This window comes from Balaenoptera acutorostrata, chromosome 5 (genome assembly GCF_949987535.1).
Source record: "Balaenoptera acutorostrata chromosome 5, mBalAcu1.1, whole genome shotgun sequence".
NCBI classification, from domain to species: Eukaryota; Metazoa; Chordata; class Mammalia; order Artiodactyla; family Balaenopteridae; genus Balaenoptera; species Balaenoptera acutorostrata.
In genome coordinates this window covers 111,370,736-111,388,570 of record NC_080068.1, presented here as the reverse complement: position 1 = coordinate 111,388,570, position 17,835 = coordinate 111,370,736, and the positions used below count along the sequence as shown (strand labels likewise).

General features: G+C 37.1%; 1 protein-coding gene across 2 annotated transcripts in view; it reads left to right on the top strand.

The window, feature by feature from the left end:
- DKK2 (dickkopf WNT signaling pathway inhibitor 2) overlaps positions 1–17,099 on the top strand; it is a 107,472-nt gene extending 90,373 nt beyond the window's left edge. For both annotated transcript variants that reach the window (XM_007190999.2, XM_057547421.1), the window contains exons 2-4: positions 10,744–10,894; positions 12,050–12,205; positions 14,499–17,099. In XM_007190999.2, coding sequence (XP_007191061.1) covers positions 10,744–10,894; positions 12,050–12,205; positions 14,499–14,749 — 558 coding nt within the window. In that variant the 3' untranslated portion in view covers positions 14,750–17,099. The remainder of the gene's footprint in view (positions 1–10,743; positions 10,895–12,049; positions 12,206–14,498) is intronic.
- The last annotated feature ends 736 nt before the right edge of the window (positions 17,100–17,835 follow it).

Here is a 17,835-nt window from a genome sequence, read left to right as displayed (position 1 = left end):
ACAACATATGGTCATATAATTGCTATTATCTGACACTAAAAATAAAAATACTCTCCAGGTTGGGGCTTTTCAACCCAATCGTCTTGTGAATACCTGAAATAAATGAGTAGCCTTGGATATTTTAATTTCATCTGTCAGGAAGTCAGGCAATAATTCCCCTGGATGCTTTAAACCTATGATTATGTTAGAGACTCTGAGACTGATTCAAACTCTCTCAAACATTGTCCTGATCTTTGGAACCCGGAAATGACAACACAGGTGTACTTAGAGCGCTCTTTGCATGAAGAACTCCTGTGTGACATCTGCCTTATCAACTGAACATTCCAAGTAAATAAAAATGAAACACAGGCATGTAGCATAGGTCCCTACCTATTTTACAGGTTATATAAATATCAGCTTAAAATACCTAGGGAAGGAATCAAACTGGAAAATAGGAAAGAATAAGGATGGTAAAATAACTGATTATATGCGATAACTCCTATTCCTTTCTCTTGGTAACAGACAAGCTTAGTAACTTACGCAAACTTCTCTCTTAGTAACTCATCCAGAGTTCAGGAGTTGAAGTGCCTCCTCCTGTCGCACATGTAACTTGCCTCTTGCCCCTCTGTATCTCAGGAGTGTGTAATAGCGTAATGATTCTAGTCCATGACTCTTCACCGACTTACTGTTTATTTTCCTCCAAATGGCAAAGGCAGAAATAGATTGAGTTACTTAGGCAGAGTTCTGTGTTAGAACTGTGAACCACCTCTCCGCCCTACTTTTTTTAATCAAAAGGTTTCTTAGGTTTTGATTCAATCTCCGTGACTATTGCTATTGCGTAAACCTCTTGCTCCAACCTTCTGGGTGATCTTTTGGGACTGTGCTTCATCTCAAACGTTTGCTTCTCCTCCCAGCACACCTAGAGGATAAAATGCTGCCTGCTTTCTTATTTATGACTCTAAATTTAAATGGTACATTTTATATTCTCAAGCAATATTTACACAGGGCTTAAAGTAGTTCTTTCTTAAACAGAAATTGAGTTTTTTTCACTGCAAATGAATATTGAGGGCTATATTTTGCTGTGCTTTTTTCCATCTTCCCAACTATAAAAGAGCAATATTTTCAATTTTATCAGCTTCCATCAATTGTTTCCTCAAAAATCAGATTAGAATATGGTGAGAGGCCATTTGTCTATTAGTCTAGCCTAATTCTTAGAAGAAGTAAAAGAGAATTAAATGAGATTAGAGAAGCATAAAGTTTGTACATTTTATACTAAATGAAATCAGCCAAAACAATAAACATTAGCTCAATTAAATAACTGTTGGAACAATGGATTGTTGATATGTGTGTGTGTATATATATATATCATTTGAATGTTGCATTGATGGTCTTATTCTGCTAATAAGATGACATTTATGAAACAAAAGAGAATTTTTAATCACGAAACTTCAATCTGTATTCTTGATACACTTGCAAGAAGCCCTGTCTCCAGGACACCCAAGTTCTTCCAAGCCTTCCTAATATGAAAACCATGAGGCATAAAATTAGCAAGTAATAAGAAATTTCACTTTCAATCTCATAATATTAAAGTTGTCCCTCGGTGTCCACAGGGAATTGGTTCCAGGAACCCCCACTGTTGCCAAAATTCAAGGATGCTCAAGTCCCTTAGGTGGAATGGCTTAGTACAGTCGAGCCTCTGTGTCGGTGGGTTCCATGTCGGTGTGTTCCACGCGCGCACACACACACCACACACATCTTCGTGGGGTTCTCATGTTCTCATCTCTAAACCCATGATACTATAAGTGAAAACTTACTCCAACTCATGAAACATTTCAAATTCACAAGTGTTTACGTTTGGGCACAGAAATCTTTACCAACACTGACCTACTCTATAATCATAAAGAAGGTCTTCTAAACAGCAGTTTGAAAGTATGTTAAGTTTTCATATCTACCTGTACATCAGTATTTGAATTTTCAATGTGCTTTTCATTGGAAAGGAAAATTTGATGCTATACAAAGAATAGAAAATAATAAAATCATACATCCTCTATTTATCATACTTGATACAGGGAGGAAGAGTACTTGTTTTGTAAAGACCAACAGGATACACGATGCAAAGAAAATTGCAAAGCTATGCATTGCCAACACGACACAGGTGTACACCACCTGAGGACATGAAACAAGCCAGCAGTAATGGGTGTGTTGACAGCTATGAATCCACACTGTGTTTCTCCCGAAGTGCACCGGTGTGTTTGTTATGTGTTACTTTACTTTTTTATTTGTTTTAGAAATCCTCAAGCCCACCCCTAAACACAGTGGCTAAGTACTAGGAGTGAAGATGAACCTGCCTGGAAATAGTTGTTGTCAGTGAGTCTCTTAGACTCATATTGATGTTAGGGAACCAATCCCCCCCTTAGACCCATGTCTATCTGGGAAGTACTACAGAGTTCATATCTCATGTAGACCAGACACTGTCTGTATAATAAATGTATAAGAGCATCTTTAATCTTTGCAACAATTCTATAAAGCAGTGTTTCTCTATCTTACCTTATCATATAATCACCAGGACAGGATTCATTAAAAAATATAGATCCCTGGACCACATCCAGGCCTACAGAATTAGTCTCTATGAGGGGCCTGTGAATAAGTAGTTTTTAAAGACACCTCATGAGATTTTTAAGATTAGGTAAGGAGGGAAATGCTGCTGAAGGTAGTATTATACCCATCTTATCAAGGAGGAAATGGAGACTCAGTTAAGTAACTCGTACAACAAATTAACTGTGAAGGCATAATTCAGATTGCAATATAACTCCAAATTTCTTCCTACCATGTTACCTTGCTGCAGGTCATGAGGTCAAGCAAATTTGTAAGGCTACAATGAAAATTCTATATTATAGACATTCAATTCTGGATTTAAAAGAAAACGTAAAATTGTGTAGTTTCTTCCTCTGTTTTGGTTAGGACAGTTATACTGAACCAATTGCAGAATTATAAAGGGCTTCATAATTATATGCGGAGTATAAAGGGCTCCAACCACTGCTGCCAGAGCACTCTGGAAATGCTTTTTGAACATGGGATAGAAGTGTTCTGTCCTATATATTCCAAATGAGGGGGAAATGGTCAAAAACAAGCAAAAATAAAAAGCCATGTACTGTTTAGATTTCTCTAGGTGCTGAGACCATATGGGAAGGGTTCCTCTTCCCATTCACCCCGTGATCAACAGCAGTAATGGACATGTTACAGTTGAGAAGGTGGTCTATGTTCAAAGTAGAGAATTCCCTGGAATCTCTTTTCTGCTTAATGACATACAGAGAACAGGGTGAAGCAACTAAAGTTGGAGAGGACCCTGCCTTTATTTCACAGAATTATTGTTTCTTAGGATTTAAATGAGGCTTTCTGAATACATTGGGGAGGTTAATGAACCCCTGGCAGAAATCTATCATTCCTAATTTATAATCCAGGCAGTATTAGTAGAAATTCTCTCAATTTTGAACTTTTATATCAAAAATCAAATGTCTAACAAACTTAGCCTTGAAGTGAATATGTATAAAAGGTATTCAAAGGTTTTCCATGGTGTGCACAGCATGAATTGTTTTAGGGAATCAATTTCCAGATCCTCAACTTCCATGGTTCTTTTTCTTAGAATTGTCTGGAATATGCCTGTGTTTACAATAAGTCTTTTGCTATTTTATGTGGGAAAAAAAGCAAAACCGTCACGCATTCCAAATCTTGATATATTGCATTAGCCAGAGGTATAAAATCCACTTTTGGATGAAAAACTAAAATAGAATTTGGAATATTGGTTTTAACAAAGATATTCTTCTTTTTTTTTAAGTTAATTAATTAATTAATTAATTTTTTATATTTATTTTTGGCTGTGTTGGGTCTTTGTTTCTGTGCGAGGGCTTTCTCTAGTTGCGGCAAGTGGGGGCCACTCTTCATCGCAGCGCGCGGGCCTCTCTTGTTGCCGAGCACAGGCTCCAGACGCACAGGCTCAGTAGTTGTGGCTCACGGGCCTAGTTGCTCTGCAGCATGTGGGATCCTCCCAGACCAGGGCTCGAACCCATGTCCCCTGCATCGGCAGGCAGATTCTCAACCACTGCACCACCAGGGAAGCCCAACAAAGATATTCTTAATGGTTGATCAGGGCATCCTAAATGTACAAAGGCACTTTATTTCCTTCTCTTATCTTGTTCTTGGATTGATCCCTTGATCATTATGTAGTATCCTTCCTTGTCTCTTGTAACAGTCTTTAATTTAGTCTATTTTTTCTGATACGAGTATTGCTACTCCAGATTTCTTTTGATTTCCATTTGCATGGAATACCTTTTTCCATCCCCTCACTTTCAGTCTGTATGTGTCCCTAGATCTGAAATGGGTCTCTTGTAGACAGCATATATACAGGTCTCGTTTTTGTATCCACTCAGCCAGTCTATGTTTTTTGGTTGGAGCATTTAATCCATTTACATTTGAGGTAATTATCAATATGTATGTTCTTATTGCCATTTTAAAAATTGTTTTGGATTGTTTTTGTAGGTCTTTTTTTCTTCCCTTCCTCTTTTGTTCTCTTGTGATTTGATGACTATCTCCAGTGTTGTGTTTGGAGTGCTTGTTCTTTTTTGTGTGTGTAACTGTTGTCATTTTTTGGTTTGAAGTTCCCATGAGGTTTTGATATAGCAGTCTATATATATACGAGGTTGTTTTAAGTTGCTGGTCTCTTAATTTCAAATCCATTTCCCATTTCCTGCATTTGTGCTCTCCTCTTCTCATGGTTGCTGGTTTTGATATCATACTTGTGTGTGGATGATTTCCTACTTTTACTGTATGTTTGCCTTTACTGGTGAGCTTTCCCATTTGTGATTTTCTTGTTTCTAGTTGTGGTCTTTTTTTTTTTTTTCCACCTAGAGAAGTTTCTTTAGCATTTGTTGTAAAGCTGGTTTGGTGGTGCTGAATTCTCTTAGCTTTTGCTTATCTGTGAAGCTTTTGATTTCTTCATTGAATCTGAATGAGAGCCTTACTGGATAGAATATTCTTGGTTGTAGGTTTTTCCTTTTCATCACTTCAAATATCCTTCTCTTATTACTAATTTTTAAAAAGTGAATCTTGGCCCCAGTTGGAAAGTTCTGGATATAGAACATTCAAAATAGCTGTTATGACTTGTGCGTTTTAAAATTTAACTGAATGTCTTCTAAGACTAACTTGTTCAAGGAAGAATATCTATTGGTAAATATGTTGTGATTTATTTTAGGATCAGGATGCATTTAGGATCAGGCTGCGCTGATCAATATTTTATTGAATCATGACAAATTACTGTGAACTTCACCTTATAAAATGTGTAACGTTATATATCATATTAATAAAACAAACAAACTTATACGGAAACATTTTACGTGTCAAATGCGATGATACATGTTTTTTAAAATTAGTTTAGGGGTAATGCAGGCAAAACATTTGTAGATCATAGAACATAGTTGTTAGTGTCTGGATCATAGCTGGTGTTCAATAAATAAAAGCTGAATAAATAATTATTGAACACTGAACGAATACCCAAGCAGCCACCCTAAGAACCTCTGGCACAGATCCAGACCACCATGAAATATCTGAAGATTTCCTCTCAAATTTAATATAGCTCAATTCTCCTGGCCTTAGGTTCAGGAATCCTCAAAGATGCATCTAGTAAACCCCTATCCCCTAGAGGTAATTGTGGACAAAGGAAAAGATCAAATTGCATAGCCTTTGGCATGAAGTGTACAACTGCACATTAGCCAGATTGAGTTATATTTCCCTGCACCTCCTGCAGTTGCAATGTTAGGGTTTGAGTTTGAAATGACCACCTTAAAGGATAGCGTATTTTGCATGCTCACTGAAATACAGATCTATCATGTGGAATGTCATGACAAGGGAAATTAATCTTTAAGAACCTAGAGGACACCAGTGTGATCTGGTTTCCCAAATGTAATTGCCAACCTTTTGCTGTGCTCTCTTTAAGACCCCAGACATGTTCCAATCCCCAGCCCTTTGCTTCTACCTCCCTCTATCCACTTGCCTCAAATGTTTTTCATTCCCACAGCTGGGTTGTCCCCCTGCAGGCTTTCTTCTGCCTGCCCAGCTGATGACGTTTTTCTGGCTCCAGAAAACTTCCGAGATGGTTACAAACAGTGCTTACAGGGGACAAAGGATTGTCCCAATTAAAACAACAACAACAACAAAACTAAGACAGTCTTGCAAGAATCCAAATGGGTGGGTAGCCGACATGAACACTTTATGTTGTTTCTCTCTTCTTCATTCCCCCCATCATTAAACAGGAACATGTCATCGTTTTGAAAGCTTGGGAGTTAAACTAAGGTTTTAGCTGTGGCCAAAGGTCTATTGAATAGTCAGTGCTGCTGAGATACCTGAAACACTTTTTCTCATTTCATAATCACTTCACTGTTGCACTGGGGGGTTCTAAGGGATGGGCAGTAATTGGAAAATAAGAAAAAATTCAGCCCTAAATCTAAGTCTTGATTTAACAGGCCTTTTCTCCCTGCAGTTTTAAGAATAATTGAAAAAAAAAAAAAAGGCTCAATTAGTTTAAATAAGATGCAGTAACATTTTATTTTGTTCACTAGAATATTATTTATCATTATTTGCATGATGGGATTTTGCTTATAACTCTGATTACACTGAGTTTAAGTGGACATAAAACTGTTGTCACAAAAATGGAATGAGAAGATGTTGTTTACAGTCTTGTGTTTTCCGCCAGTATTCTGTTTTTTTCCAACAGCTGCAGCAGGACATGCTGTTGGTATTTGGAGGCTTCTAGAAAGAGAAGTGGCCAAGTTTATTTTCCTGATCTCTAAATTCAGCACATAGGTCACCACTCAAACACCTTTTCTATGTGTGCATTAATAGTCATTATTAAATGCCCTCAGTCACGACACCTTACAGTGAGGCCTAAAAGCCAGGGCAGGGCTCTGATCCCCAAGTGTTCTGCCGCTGAGCACATGTGATTTATCTGCAGAAGTTACTTAACCTCTCTTCACTTCATTGTTAAAACTGTAATAAATGAAGGTTCTAGATTAGCAAAAATATCCTTTATACTAAAAAAGAAATGCTTACTTCTGACAGACTTATTTTCAAGCTGTGTCCAATGTGTTCACTCTTATTTTAGTCCGTGTCATGGTGGTAATGATAACTAGCACTGCTATTTATGGGAACCACTGTATTTGTAGCCTAGAAAGGGGGTTGGGCGAAACGTCTCTGTTTTGTGGCCTGAGCGTGGACAGCTCTCATGTTTTCTTAATTTACGGCCCGTCATCTGCTACTATTAGATACCGCAGATGAACTTATCCCCTCAGCATGACTAAAGCTAAGTCATGAATGATTCTGCATGAAGGCGAGTATTCCTGGATGCTCAGGCAACCAAATTTCTGATTCAGTTTTGGAACTTTTAGTACAGGATAGGCATGTGTAAAGTCTCTCCCTAATTCTTTCACTTGATTTCCAGTCTTCCACACAGACAGACTGTCACTGTTCCTAAACTCAAGTAAATGAAGAACCATAAAAATTAACTATTAATAAATAAATAATTTCCATAGCAGGTTAAGAAAATCAGTCTTATTCATTTATAAAATAAGTACCAGGGAAGCATATTATTATTTTTGTTAAATGGAAACTTAGACTAAGGTACTCAAATGTAAAAATCATCATTAAATGGGACCTTTGGAGGCCAAAGTAAAGGGAAAGTATTTTTCCGTGGGAAAGCTTCTTAATGACACTTTTATTAATGTATATAATTCCCTTCAGTGGGCTGTTAATTGCCACAGGTCACGTCTTCAGGATTCTCCATAACTACTTTAACTATGTGCTTTTTTCCCGTCTCTATCTCTGTCTCTGTCTCTCTCCCAATCTCCCTCCCTCGCCTAATATGATACAATTTCCAGACATGTTAAAAGGGTTAACGTAGGAAAAACCCAATAGCAAGCTGCAGAGCCTCATACTTGAGTTGAAAACTCTTTACTAAAAAATAATGCATTAAGCTGAAAACATGAGAATTGGTATTAATGGGTCAGAATCACATTTTCTCCTGTTCTGTATTCTCTTGCTAATGGTTACACCAAGGGAAACTTTATGGCTGACTAGATCCATCCTGAGGGAACACTGATTTCAGATGTTTCTGAAATATCACTTGCTTTCCCTAAACTTGTTTCAATCAATTTTTCTCATCCATTCTTGATTTTATTCATATATAAAGGCTGTTTTTTGGAGCCAGGAGTTCCATAAGCATACTAGAAGCTGTGTAATATAACCTTTCATTTCAGTTATTAAAATTTACTTTTTTTGTCATAGCACTCCTCTTAATATTATGTTTCTGGGATTCCATTCCAAGGACAAGTTCACATTAACCATAACCTTCAATTAAAAAAAGAATCCTGCATACTTTTTCTGCCTATATCATTTATATTTCAAGCCAATTAAAAGATATATTGGAACATAATAAAAGTAACTGATATTTTTTCTCTCTTCCCTCTAAAAATTGGTGAGAATTTTACTGTGATCCCATTCACAAAGTACTACTGTGCATATTACTTTTTGTAATAGCATCAAATATTTTCCATCTCAAGTATTTTCCATTTCAATATTTTCCATTTCCCGCCAACTGAGAACGGGAAGACTATGATGTGCCTTCCACAATTTTCTGCATAAGTGAACCGCTCCTTTTAGCAAACAACTTGCTTCCCACCATACAGGCTATTTTTTAGGAATGGAATCAAGTATTATTCTATATTCAGAATCCCTTGAAGAGTCATTGTTTGAGTTGAATTGCGCATGATGTTTTAGGTGGCATGTGTTTACTTCCATTGAAAGAACATGTCCTATTTTTGAGGAAGGAAAAGAAACTTGTGAGACATCAGATGTTTCTTGCAAAACAATTCGGTGAAATAAATGTAAATGAATCAGAAACACGTGAATTGTATTTCAGTTAAAATTAATGGGTTTAAATATGAAGGCAGTAAAGCGCTCAGGGGGGAAAGAGTGTAGCAAGTCGGGAAGTGACATTTGTTTTGTTTTCATCTGTCTTAGACTCTTGAAAATGGCCTAATGCTCTGAATTCAACCTCATTCAGAGTCTCTCTTAAGTCTAATGATGGAGTTATAAAATGGGACAATAGTATTCAAATTAATTGTATAGCTTTATCTGGCTCCAGTTATAATGTGGGCGTCAAACATTGCCACTGTGCAATTTTTCAAAAGCACTTTCAGTTTGAAATTAGAGGTTTTTCTATTTTCTATTCTCTTCTGAGGGTAAACAGTAAATTGTAATGATGCTAAAAGTGTATTTTTTTTCATAGAACAACAATGTAAGGGTTTCAGAGTCACATATCAACTTCGTATTTATTTCCTCTTTCTAAGATGAACAGATCTAAATGGAAAACACAGGGGGCAGAATGCATACACACGTATGCAGGAGAAGGGCACAGGGAGAAAAGGCGACGGAACAGAGTGAGAGAGAACGAGAGAGGGGGGGAAGGAATAAGCAATGCATGCAGGGGTGAGGTCATCAAGCCTCATTTCAAAAGTGAAGCGCTCAAACCACACTACTTAGTTTAGCGTCACAAAAATTTTATCCCATAGTTTTATAGTCATATCATTTATGCTTGCTTAAAAACAACTACATAGCTTCTTTATATTTTTGTATTTTTCAATTTTAAAAAAATGCATTACTCTGAAAAGCAGGGAATAAAATGAACTACAAAAAAAAAAAAAAAAAAAAAGGACTTACAAATAATTTTCCCTATCAACATGCCTCAAAATGTGAGTACTGTAAGTTTGATGTGTGGTGTGATATTTCAGTTTCTCAACTCTCAGTCTCTGAAAACAGGGACATTTTAAGTGTTCCAGTAACTTGCAAGAGACAAGGAGTATATAACTGGAGTGTTTGTTTATATATATATATATATATATATATATATATATCCTTTTTTTTGAGATAATATATGACACTGCTTAAGTAGCCTTCTGAACATACAACTTGGTAGAGAAACGTAGGAACAGAAGTCCTTTCTGTATAAGTTGAAGGTACAGTAAACCATAGGGCTGTTTTTGCATGTTAAGAGCCTGCTTTCTTGTTTCCTGAGAACATGATGCTGTATCAATAATTGGAGTTCAGCGTCTCTGACCACTCAGAGCTCTGCTGCTGCTCACCACTGAGTTTGGAATGAAGATGCTGCTCCTTGATTTCTTTGTGCCACAAGGTTCATTGCTTCCAACTCTTCTTAGAAGCGTCTCCCCTCTTTGCTCCTCTATCTGTTCCATAATTGGGCAGGAGATGTGTTTTAGCTGCTACCACAGCCCTTTGTTGCTTTATTTAACCTTCTCCTCATCCTAGTTTAGTGGATAAAAAATGGAGTGGCTAGGCTGTTTCATTTACACCTTAAATAGTGGCAATATAACATTTAGAACTGGTTTTGAGCTCCCAGAGTCACCCTTTAGGGCTCTACTAATCAACATAAAGTCTAAATCCTAACCCCTAATTTGTGTCAATGAAAATATATGAATAGTGTCAACTTTATCTTCATCACCATCAACAGTAAATATTTATAAAGTCCTCAATTAAGTAACTGTTACTACGTAGTATCTCTGCTGAGCACATTATTGCAATGGTATATTTCCTTTGAGGAGGGATATATTGTGATTGATTTTCCATCATGATTTGGTGCAGTAACTTTTTGTTACAAGATCTAATCTTTGCTTTTGGTGGTGTTGTTCCACTTCATGACAGGCCTACCCTTGTAGCAGTGATAAGGAATGTGAAGTTGGGAGATACTGCCACAGTCCCCACCAAGGATCTTCGGCCTGCATGGTGTGTCGAAGGAAAAAGAAGCGCTGCCATAGAGATGGCATGTGTTGTCCTGGCACCCGCTGCAATAATGGTAAAGGTCTCGCTCAGTGTTGAAGGGCCTCTTTCCTTTCATGTAGGAGGCCTGGCTACCAAGTTAGGCTGCCTTCCCCTTAGTCAGACTCCTGAAATGTAAGGAGCCTTTCAAAATAGGCAAGAATGGGATCAGGGTTTAGATATGTATAAGATTACCTGGATTCCCTCTCAAATCTTAGTTTTCCTGGGCTCTGATCATCTCCTATAATTTATAATCTATGCTGATCTAGGATTTGCCGTATTGAAATGCTGCATAAAATGCTAGATGTTCTATTCCACTGAACACTTAAGCAAATATGTGCAAAGGAACCAAAGAAAGGAACATGCTATGATTTAGCAATACACTTGTGAATCTGTTTTCCATTTCCATACTAGTTTCATACTTTTACTCTCATACTCAAGGTGTCCTCTTTTGAAGGCCCTACCCCGTGGCATGCACAAATGCTGATGGAGTGATTGGTTCCTCCGAAAGGAGACACAGGAGTCTATTCCCTGGCCTTCACCCAATCTCAATGAGCTTAGAGGCAGACAGTTCAGCATTAATGATAAAATGAAGAACCACCAACAACACATGGTAAAACCATTAAATAATTGCAGAAGGTGATCAGAAACATACACTCAGTCATACAAAACAACATAATCAGGCTCATATACTTACTCCTGACCTCTGGGCACAGTCCAATTGGAAGTGCCCTGGACAAGAAGAGGTGAAGGCAAGAAGACCTCGTACCATTAGAGGCGTTTACAGTGTAGACAAGGATTATACTGTTGACTGAAAAAGGAACCTTGATCTTTTTCTGATCAGATGTCTGATTAGACAATTTTAAGGTATTAAGAGCCAATCATAATTTAATACTTTACTATGTCACTATTCTAAGCACTTCACATGTATTCACAGTAATTTAGTGAAATGAATTCTGTTTTCATCCTTATGTTTGCCCAAGGTCACTTGGTCTTGAGGGTGGCAAGATTCAAATCAAGAAAGCCTGGCTCAGGACCAAACTATTCAATTCTCAGTCTGGACAAATATGTAAATAAATGAATAGATAGATGATAGATAAATGGCTTCATACCTCACATCGGGAGAATACTTGGATAAGAATCACACTTTAGAGAACTGAATAAGTCTAACTGATTACCTGACCATCTCCAGGCATCTGTATCCCCGTCACTGAGAGCATCTTAACTGCTCACATCCCAGCTCTGGACGGCACTCGGCACAGAGATGGAAACCACGGTCACTACTCAAACCACGACTTGGGATGGCAGAATCTAGGAAGAACACACACTAAGATGTCACATATAAAAGGTAGGGATATCTGTAGCTCTATGTTTACTTTTTCTTATTTTATAATGAAGTAAAAGAAAAATATCGATAATTAATTCCATTGGTTTTGTGTGCAATTTGAAAAAAATATTGGGAAGTTACTTTAATAGCAAGATTTTAACTGAATTTCTTAATTCTTAATTTTGAGGATGCTAGAGGTTTCTTAGAGATCTTAAATTGTTAGAAAATACATATTACAAGAATTACAGTACCCCTAATTAACCATGCCATTTTCTAAACAGTCCTGCCTTTTTACAGGATGTTTAGAATACATCTTTTATACAAGCATTTCTCTTCCATATTCAAGCATAAAGCATTCCAAAAAATAAATGGGAAAATGGTTGCTGCCATATGATTAAATCACTAAGATTTAGAGTCTTTTTCTCATCTTTGCAGATTCAAAAATTGTATTTCACTTAACAACCAGATAATATGCTGCGCATAAACCAATTTACCAAAAATAATTGAGATTACATATGCCCATAAAATGCCCTTCCTTGTGTCAAAATATTTGGGAAGCCTAATCACTAATAGTAAAATTTAAAAGTATGAAATTATTGAACCCAGTTACTAATAGTAAAATTTTGAAAAATAGAAATACCTATATTTTTTTGTTTTGAAATACGTATATTTTTAAAGGAAGTTTTTGCAAGTGTATTCTGTGGAGCACTATTCTTTCAAGACGTTCTGTGAATGAAAGAGCCCTGTGTTCAAGAGTTTTGTAATAAGATATCTCCCCATTTCTGGAACTTTATAATAAACATTGATATATTGAATTCCAGCAATGAGGAAAACTGGTTAACTTTTTTAAACATTGTATTTCCCTGGCTTACTTGACCACAAAACCATTTCCCCACATTTTCACCTTCTGCAGAGCTAGTATCCTAGAGAATATCTGACCTATTAGTCCAACCTGGAATATTAATGGTCAAATCAATAGGGCTAAAGAGACTGACAATTCCTCTTCAATTATCCCTTGTCTACACTCCCTGAAGGCCTAAGTGCTTTACCCACATCTCCTATTTCTAGTCCACCAAATTCACATGCATTTGTTAGTACGTGAGTATCCTTCTTTATTCTGACAGATATCTATGTCACAGTACAGTTTCAAATTTATTGTTTTTATCTAATTATATGTGGAGTTTTCTGATGGCAGCCAGTGATGAATCTTATACAGCTCAGCTAGTGAGTTGCATCCACATCACACAGTGGAGCTGGTGACATCTGGGATGACAGCTAACCTTTTAGAACAGACTTGGCACATTATGGCCTGTGAGCCAAGTCTGTCCTGCCGCCATTTTTGTAAATAATCTTTTATTGTAACACAGACTTGCCCATTCACTTAGGCATTATCTGTGGCGGTTTTTATGATACAACAGCAGGATGAGGAGCTGTGACACAGATCACATGGCCTAAAAAGTTTAAAGTATTTACAATCTGGCAGGTCACAAAGAAGCTTGTTGACTAGTACTTTTTTATAAAGATTACACATCAACCCAGCTGTGACGTGTGGGTGTTCTTTGCTGACTTGATTGTTTTTCTGAATTAAATACCCAGATTTGTGTTCCTACGTCATTTTTATGATGGGTTCTTGGTTGACCCTGGGGCTATCTGCCCTTGCTCTGCTCCACTCTGTATCTCAGCTTTTTATAGATTTCATTTCCTGGGATCCCCGTCAGATGGCTTCCGACAACGTGGGTTTGGCTGTGGTGAGACTGAGAGGTAGAGGAAGGGAAAAGCCAACAGATTCTCTCTGCCTCAGGTTGTGTTTCTGGCAGAGCTGTACCTCTTTGGGGCCTCAGCTCCTGCCAGGTGGGCCTGTTGGAATTCCAGTTCCTGCCCTTGCCCCACTCAGATACCACCGGCTCCTTTGGATCCTCCAGACTAAATGTGGTAGTGGCTTCCTGTTGTGTTGCTTCACCATCCTCTGGGACTTCTTAGCCCTGCCACTCACTACCTATGTGACCAGTTCTCTGCATTAAATATCTTCTCTTTTGAATACTCAGAGATTCTGTGTTCCTGGCTAGATTTTAACTGATACATGGTCTTTAGGAGTCCCAGACAATTACAGCCTTCTCCTTGAATCAGAGTTTGTTTACTCTTTCCAAGAAGGTACCAAATTAATTAATTTGGAAGCAATTCTGTTTACTTATTTTCACTCACCTAGTAAACAAAAAAAGAACAGAGAAATATCTAAAAGCACACCATGCCAAAGTAAAGAGAAGATTTTTTTCTAAAGTGTCATGGTAAAATCTTTTGGTCATCCTCTCCGTAGGGCATGAAGGAGACCCCTGTCTACGATCATCAGACTGCACTGAAGGGTTTTGCTGTGCTCGTCACTTCTGGACCAAAATCTGCAAACCGGTGCTCCATCAGGGAGAAGTCTGTACCAAGCAGCGCAAGAAGGGCTCTCACGGGCTGGAAATCTTCCAGCGGTGTGACTGCGCAAAAGGCCTGTCTTGTAAAGTATGGAAAGATGCCACCTACTCCTCCAAAGCCAGACTCCACGTGTGCCAGAAAATATGACCACCTCTGAGGGAGGAAAAGCATCACTAGCAGACTGTGAATCTGTGTATTTAATACATTATAGCATGGCGATTTCAGAAGGGCTAAAATGAGGAGTGTCACAAGATGATAGATCACAGAAAGAGAAAGAAAATGGAGCAGATTAGAAAGGGTGACAAGTGTGGTACAATCAGTGTGTTTCCACCATGCACCTTGTTTATGTAAATAATGTATACATTTGTGAAAATGCTATGACTCAAAAAAAAAAAAAAAGTGAAATTACTGACGAATACCATGTGACTTTCCAGCAGTTTAGGTTGTGCTAGAGGATCAGTTTCCTTCACATTGGTGATTGATTGATTGCCTATAAAAATAACCTGAAAGCCATATTTCTCTTTAAAGTTATACTTTACTTTAACAACAAAATACTCCCCATATATCCTGGCATACAATAGACTCTAAAACATGAAAAGAGGGGTTGTTAAATAGGAAATGAAAGCGTGGAGCAGAGTTAATTTGCAACACAGAATCACCTTTTAATTTGGAGCACTACTTCTTACCACTCAATTAAAGACCTTCGTAGATAGATAGATAAGAAAAAAAGCAGTCGATATTTTCCAAATAATATCAAAATAATCACAGGTCTTTTGTCTAGTCCTTCAGAAAAAAACAAACTCATTTTTCCTCAGACTGCTTATTTACATTTTTCAAAACTTTAATTTCACTTATAATTAATAAGAACCAGTATAATAAGACAAAAATAATCCATTCAGATTATAAAGGATCTAAATTGCATCTCTCTTGATTGTATGTGATTCCTACCCATTTTATTCTCTATATTATACACGTTATTTGTGAATAGCACCGAGCAGAATTTTCAGATTGTAAAAGTTTTAAGATGCCCAAAATAAAAGTTACTAGATCACATTTTTTAAAGCTTCGGCATTCCCTATTTTTGATAGAATTGGACATTTATTCTTTACATACTCTGCAGTATAGTAGGGTAAAGCTGATAAAAGAGACGAGCTACATGTGTCCTGCACTGAAGCACAGCAAGGAAATAAATAGGGAAAACGTTGTCAAGCGTCCAGGTTTTGGCAACACATAGATCGTATGTCTGAAGCACAAACTCACTTTTCGTATTTGAAGCCCAAGGCTGCACAACCTATAATGGAAGTTTTCCATGGGATTTGCTATCACAATATTTACTACGCAGATGAGTTCAGCGTAAGTTAACTACTTGACCTCAAAATATTTATTTTCTATTTTTGAGGTCCTAAAATAATCTTAATATGAGGAGGTCTCATTAAACGGACTCCAAGACAGGTAGGATGGTAAGCTTCCATTACCCTCGGTAAGCTTCTTTCTAACTGGCTGGCACTATCTGATTTTTTCTGCACCAGCCTCTCTCTGCAACAGCTGTTTCTTTGCCAAAGATACAGTTTCTGTTTTCTGCAGTCATTGAGATTAAAAAACTATAAATGGAATAACTTGTAAAATGTACATTTTGCTAATCTATAGAAACCACAGGTTCTAAATTCTTTGAATCCATTTTATTACTTTTTTACGTTACTCAGTTCTAAATATTATGTCTAGAGCATAAAGCAAAAAAGTTATCTCATAGTTGTTACTTTTGACCTTTTCTTCTATAGACCTTAAGTCACTCCTTAATTTTCTTTTACTTAAATCCCAGTTGCAGTCTCACATTCAAGTTCTCCCAGTAGAAACTCAACCTGAGCCTGCATGTCTATTAAGAATTTCAGCTTCCCACATACATTTACAAGTATGATTAAGATTTACATTTTCCCCACATGTCTGTTAAAACTTATTAGCTAATCTATCCAAGAACCAAAGTCTGTACACAAGCAGGTTTCTATAAGCTTGGCAACATGAAAATGGAACATTTTAGTCAAACATTTCTTATATAGCAATCTGGTTTCTGCATTTTTTTCCTTATGTACATCCCTTCAAAAATTATTATTTGAAGTAATTTATTTACAGGAAATGTTAATGAGATGTATTTTCTTATAGAGATATTTCTTACAGAAAGCTCTGTAGCAGAATATATTTGCAGCTATTGACTTTGTAATTTAGGGGAAATGTATAATAAGATAAAATATATTAAATTTTTCTCCTCCAAAAGTGGAATTCAAACTTCCTTGTGTTTTGCTTATGGGAAAAACTTTTACAGAATCATAGATTCTCTGAGTTCAAGTGGACTGGGTCTGATGTTGCAGTCTTAGTTGAAATCCTTTGGATGACATCACCATGAGATGATCCAAGGCAGTTTTACTATTACTGAAGGTGCTTATTTCATGGCAGGAAAGCTGTAATTGTTTGTTTGAAAGTTCTTTTTTCATTAAACTAAAGTATTCCAGCTTGTGCTTACCACCCATTTATTCTTACTTTGCCTTCTGGAACATTTTAGAACACAAACTCTCCACAAACCTCTTTAAAACACTTGAAGTCACCTACCATATTTCCTATAATCTTCTCTCCAGGTTAAAATTTCCCACAATAGAGATGCCAACATGCTTAGGGTATTGGTTCATTCCTCTGTGGCACAAAGAAAATACAAAATATCTTTATCCCTATATAGCTATAGACTGGCCCTGCGTGACCTAAAATCTACTTCCCAGGAAGGTCTTTCCTCTGCTTCCTGAATACAAAGATGTCAGGAGTGTTTCACAAACATTATTCACCAATTATGAGACCAGGAGTGGTTGCAAGAGTCCATGTTGTATTAGAGATGTTAATGGGCTGGAAATGTGGAAAATAAACATTCTGTGACATAGTGGAATGGACTGAGTACAGCTATGGCAACTTAATGACACTAAAACAGTCCCATAGCTAGAGGTCCTGGTTGAAGACATTTCAAGCACTGGTGAAATAATTCCCCACATTATTCTAATTAGTCACTTAGTATATTATTAAATAGTTATCCATTTCTTCAAATCGAGAACATTTATATTTCCAAGCTACAGTGTATTTTTAGATTATAACAATCATATCGGTGATATTTTTCTTTTCCACTGAGCTCAGTGAGATGCTCTGAGAAGTGACGAATTGTCCTGATTTCCTTTTTTAGCCAAGAAACAAAATACCCT